General features: G+C 46.6%; 1 protein-coding gene across 1 annotated transcript; it reads left to right on the top strand.

Moving 5' to 3' along the window:
* Positions 1 to 234: 234 nt before the first annotated feature.
* SOCS4 (suppressor of cytokine signaling 4) lies at positions 235 to 1,804 on the top strand. The gene has a single exon (XM_009981941.2). The coding sequence runs from the start codon at positions 235 to 237 to the stop codon at positions 1,543 to 1,545; it is 1,311 nt and encodes a 436-aa protein (XP_009980243.1). The 3' UTR covers positions 1,546 to 1,804.
* Positions 1,805 to 5,310: the final 3,506 nt, after the last annotated feature.

Raw genomic sequence — 5,310 nt, 5'->3', positions numbered from 1 at the left:
GTGCTCGTGATTTCAGCTTGATCATGTTATTGTTACATGGTTAGCAATTAATCGTTGCCGTTGTCCCGTGTACACCTGCCTTGGTCTTGTGTTGTGTGCGTGCAGAACTGTTGACTGTGTTTTCTTTTTCCTCAGATATTTCCAGAAAGTGCCTCGAGGAAGCTTCCTTATGTAGAAAAACCCGGCAAGAAACACAGCGTGCTTTCTGGCAACTTGCGAAGCAAAGCTGTCAAAATGGCAGAAAATAAGGACAGTAATATTAAAAACACAGACGTGAGACCCAAAAGCAGCCGGAGCAGAAGCGCAGACAGAAAGGATGGCTACGTCTGGAGTGGAAAGAAGCTCTCCTGGTCTAAAAAGGGCGAGCACTGCTCCGACGCCGAAACAGCAGGCGCTGCGGGAAGATCAGGGACTAATTTAAGGAGCCAGGAGAGGAAGTATAGCTGCTCGTCCGTCGAGCTGGATCTGGACCGTTCGTGCGGACACAGGTTTTTAGGCCGGTCTCTCAAACAGAAGCTGCAAGATGCTGTGGGTCAGTGCTTTCCCATAAAGAATTGTAGCAGTCGGCATGCCTCAGGACTGCCGTCGAAAAGGAAAATCCATATCAGTGAGTTAATGCTGGATAAGTGTCCTTTCCCTCCGCGCTCGGAGCTGGCTTTTCGGTGGCACTTGATCAAAAGACATACGGCCCCTATAAGTCCAAAAGCAGAAGACTGGATAATTGCTGATTTATCCCAGCGTGAGGAAAGGGAGGAGCAGCTGCGAGACGATGGGATTGCCAACGGGGGAACGGACTCTCCCTCCCAGTCCTGCGACTTTACCGACGGCGGTTCCTCCAGGGGTGATCCGAGGTCTGAGCTGGTTATGGGTAAGGTGGGAAGGAGCAGTCAAGATGAGAGCGATATGGACTCCGACGACGAAGTGATAACACTGTGCACAAGTTCTAGGAAAAGAAACAAGCCCAAATGGGAAACGGATGACGAGCTGCTACGGATGGAAACACCTCCGAAATACCATACGCAGATCGATTATGTCCACTGCCTAGTCCCAGACCTCCTCCAGATCAATAACAATCCCTGCTACTGGGGAGTCATGGATAAATATGCAGCTGAGGCGCTGTTGGAAGGAAAGCCAGAGGGAACGTTTTTGTTGCGAGATTCTGCCCAGGAAGACTATTTGTTTTCTGTGAGCTTCAGGCGCTACAGTCGTTCCCTCCACGCGCGGATAGAGCAGTGGAATCACAACTTCAGCTTCGATGCCCACGATCCTTGTGTCTTCCATTCTCCTGACATCACGGGACTCCTGGAGCACTACAAAGATCCGAGTTCCTGTATGTTCTTTGAACCGCTTTTATCCACTCCGCTGAACAGGACTTTCCCTTTTTCTCTTCAACACATCTGTAGAACGGTTATTTGCAACTGCACAACTTACGATGGTATTGACGCGCTTCCCATCCCTCCGTCGGTGAAGCTGTATCTGAAGGAATATCATTACAAGTCAAAAGTTAGAGTACTCAGGATCGATGTACCAGAGCAGCAAAGCTAGAAAATATTTTTGTGAGAGGAAGAAATTGTCTCTGAACAGATAAATAGTATGCCCAGTCTTTCTTCCCTCTAGGGTTTTCTTTTCATAGCAATTTGATTTTTTTTTTTTGGTCTTTTTCTGCAGATTATTTACCACCCAAACTAGCCACTGCCTAAGGCTTTTTTATCCGAATGTACTTTGAGTCTTCCCAGCTCTCTTTTTCAGAAATTACATTCTTTGTGGGCTTTTGGTACTGTTCCCAAACTAGAGTTTTATGGAATTTCAGGTAGGCTTTCTGGTATTTCTATAGATGGATAGTCTTTAGATCTAAAAACCCTAAAAATCCGTTTTGAACTCGGTCTGTCTTTTATATTGTAATTTCCATATGTGGCTGACGTGTTTGAAACAACGCGCTGTTAACTAAAGACTGACTCGTCTGTATTTTCTGCGTTTCTTTTAAAACGAGCGCTCCAGCCTCTGCGTGCGTGTGTCCATCTCAAATACAGTAAATCCATCGGTCTGTTTCTGACATAACTGTTCCTAGCAAAATGGAGTTCGAAAGAGGATATGATCTTTCTATAAATACATCAGGGGACTAAGCACCAGGGAGGGGAAAAACAATTTTTCTTCAGGACAACACTCGGTACGGGAACAAACACGTGTAAACTGGTTGTGAAAAGGTTTTGGTTGGAAAAGAGGAAGGCTTGTAATGGTCAGAGCAGCGGGGTTCTGGAACAGCTTTGCATATATTCTGCTTAGGGATATGGTTTAATGGGGATTAGGGACGGTTGGACTGGATGATCTCTAAGGTCTTTTCCAACCTAGAAATTTTATGAAATTCTATGAAATTGTATAATGGCCATAAAAAAGCAAAGTACTCATAAACTGGGGTTTGATCAGTGTCTGGAAGGGATAACGATGTCGTTACTTAGGACAGATGGGGCTTGGACTTGGGAACTCTGCTTCTGCACTACTATTTCCTTATAGGAAATACTCAGTTTTCCCTATAGAAGCTGCTGCTTCTTAAACGAGAAAGCACGAGGTGGGAGGGTGAGAAGGAAGTTATTTCCTTAAAAATCCGCATATTAAACTCCCTGATCTTGCGTGGTTGATCCTGAGGTGATGATTAATAACTTTCCTGCTTTGTTAGTAGGGGGGTTGGGTTTTTTTTTTTAATAAGTATAGTTTAAAAAAAAGAAAAAGTCTGCAGAGTTTTCTTGCAATGTGAAGCATTTGGTCGAATGGCCTCCTGCCAAATTCCACGTACGGGAAAACCGTGCATGGATAATGCTCCTAAAAGCATTGCTTACATTACGTGGACAGGCAGATCTGCTGCTGAATTACTGGTGAAATCCCAGGGAGACTCAGCGGATCTGGGTTCAGGCAAGAGACTCTGTTGCTTTCCAGGCTGTGGGCTCGGGGCACAGCTCCAGGAGGTGCAGAAACGACCTCCAGTTCTGTTGTCTTCACTGGAATGTGCTTTATCTCCTCTCGCCAAACTGGGCCCAGAACTACTCTGGGCCAAAAGTGCGTGAGATGATGTAACTGTAACTACAACCACCGCACTGTTTCCTCTCCTTTGATCACAGGGAGCTTTTGTGTCTTCTTGACATGCTTTTGAAGCCGAGACCCTGTGCCTGCAGAGTTACCAGAGTTTTTCATTTCGTGCACGCAGAGATCTTATCAAAAACCAGCAATTAGCCGTGTGCGTGAGGTTATGTTTGCGTGCAGACTGGGAGCGGTAGAGCGCAGTGCCGCAGAGTCTCGCGCCGAGACTGTAGACTGAGACGAAGCAATATTTCTATTTGAGTCTTTTAATTCCACCTTGTACAGAATCCTATGGATTTGTGCACGTCAAATCCACCCTGCAGGCTGGGTACTCAGGAGTTACCAAGGAAGCTCTGCCGTGCAGCTCCACTGGGCACCTGCTACTCTGCCCTTGCTCCCCCAAGCAGAGAATACCCTTTCCACTAAACTGCTGTCACTGTGATGATGTAAACAGACTTCCAGGGACATCTGCTTAGAGACCAGCCCGTTTGTTTTCACTGTGTTTCAAATAGGTTTTGAACCAGAGTCTCCAGGGAGAAAGTGCCAACGCGCCAATCTGTGGCATCGCACATGGATGAATGTGCTACAGGACAAACTCTCAGCTGCGATAAATCGGCGTGGCTTTATTGATACACTGATTCAGCTTATACCAGCTGAGATTCTCCCTCCTCCATATGCAAATAATTGTATGACTGATGTCAGAAAAACTACTCTTTTTTTTTATAATCTTTTCCTTGTGCGTCTTCCATTCAACTGGCATTGCCTTTTGCATAAACTGTATTTTATCAAGGAGAGCTTCAGAGCAGTGAATCTCTTTTTCCCGCTATCTGTCACTGCCATTTTCCAAATACAAAGCGAGCGAGCAGCAGGGATCATCTTTGCTCTGCTCCTCTACGCTGTGCCCATCGTGGTGGAATGGTGGCCTGCGATTTGCGTGGCTGCGGTACGGAGTAATAGTGTCTGGTTCAAAATCTGACTTCACAGAGGGACGTCCGAGAGGTTTGCAGTCTGCTTGATTAAAACTCTCTTTCAGAAACTCTTAATTAGGGCAAAAAGCTTGTAATTTTAGATAGAGATTAGCATTATTTTTATCTCAAGTCAACAAAAAGTAGATTTCGACCAAAAGTCGCGCTTGCGTTGGAAGTTAGCAGAGGCCACCACCTCTTTCAAAATGAGCAAAGATTTTGAGCCTTCAAAGTGAAAGGCCACGACAGAACCTTTTTTGGGGTGTAGTTCCCCAACACGCTGCATTTTCAGTGTCGTTCTGCTTGCAGCCTACATTCTTTTGACATTTGTTGATGCGTCTCTTACCCCAAAAATGTCTTGAGCACTCCAATTTTAGAATAAAATATTGCAGTTGGGAGAAGAAGGTGCAGCACACAAAACCAGAGCCTTTGGACTGTGGGCCACTTAGTTGCGTTCGTTTAGAGGAATCATATGTAGAAAATACTGATGAAGGAATGAGGTTTTGGGGAAGTTGAGCCAGTTTTTTCTTGTTTTACTTGTCCAGATCATTCCTGCCCGTGTGACATTTGTAGCCAGGGACAGTGAGTTGTGTGTACGTGTGCAGTCTGTCGTGGTTTTAACCCGGCCGGCAGCCAAACACCGCGCAGCCGCTCGCTCACCCTTCCCTGCTCCGCTGGGATGGGGGAGAGAATCGGAGGGGTCAGGGTAAGGAGACCCGTGGGTTGAGATACAGTTCAATAGGTAAAGCCAAAGCCACAAGCAAAGCAAAACAAGGAATTCCTTCACCACTTCCCGTCAGCAGGCAGGTGTTCAGCCATCCCCAGGAAAGCAGAGCCCCACCATGCATCACAGTGACTTGGGAAGACAAACGCCATCACTCCGAATGTCCTCCCCTTCCTGCTTCTTCCCCCAGCTTTATACGCCGAGTATGACGTCGTATGGTATGGAACACCCCTGTGGGGTCAGCCGTCCCACCTGGGTCCCCTCCCAACTTCTCGTGCACCCCCAGCCGCCTCCCTGATGGGGTGGGTGAGAAGCAGAAGAGGCCTTGGCTCTGTGTGAGCACTGCTCAGCAGTAAGGAACACATCCCTGTGTTACCAACACTGCTTCCACCACAAATCCAAAACACGGCACGGCACGTAGCAGCTGCTACTGAGAAAATTAACTCTGTCCCAGCCAAAACCAGCACAAGTCTGTGAGAGAAAGATCCATGTCACAAAGTACGTTTTTTTATGAAACATGAGAACTCCAAACATCTATTCTGCTTAAAT

Source organism: Tauraco erythrolophus, chromosome 6 (assembly GCF_009769465.1).
Source record: "Tauraco erythrolophus isolate bTauEry1 chromosome 6, bTauEry1.pri, whole genome shotgun sequence".
Classification (NCBI taxonomy): Eukaryota; Metazoa; Chordata; class Aves; order Musophagiformes; family Musophagidae; genus Tauraco; species Tauraco erythrolophus.
The sequence above is the reverse complement of the archived record's forward strand: the minus strand, read 5'-3'. Positions and strand labels throughout refer to the sequence as shown.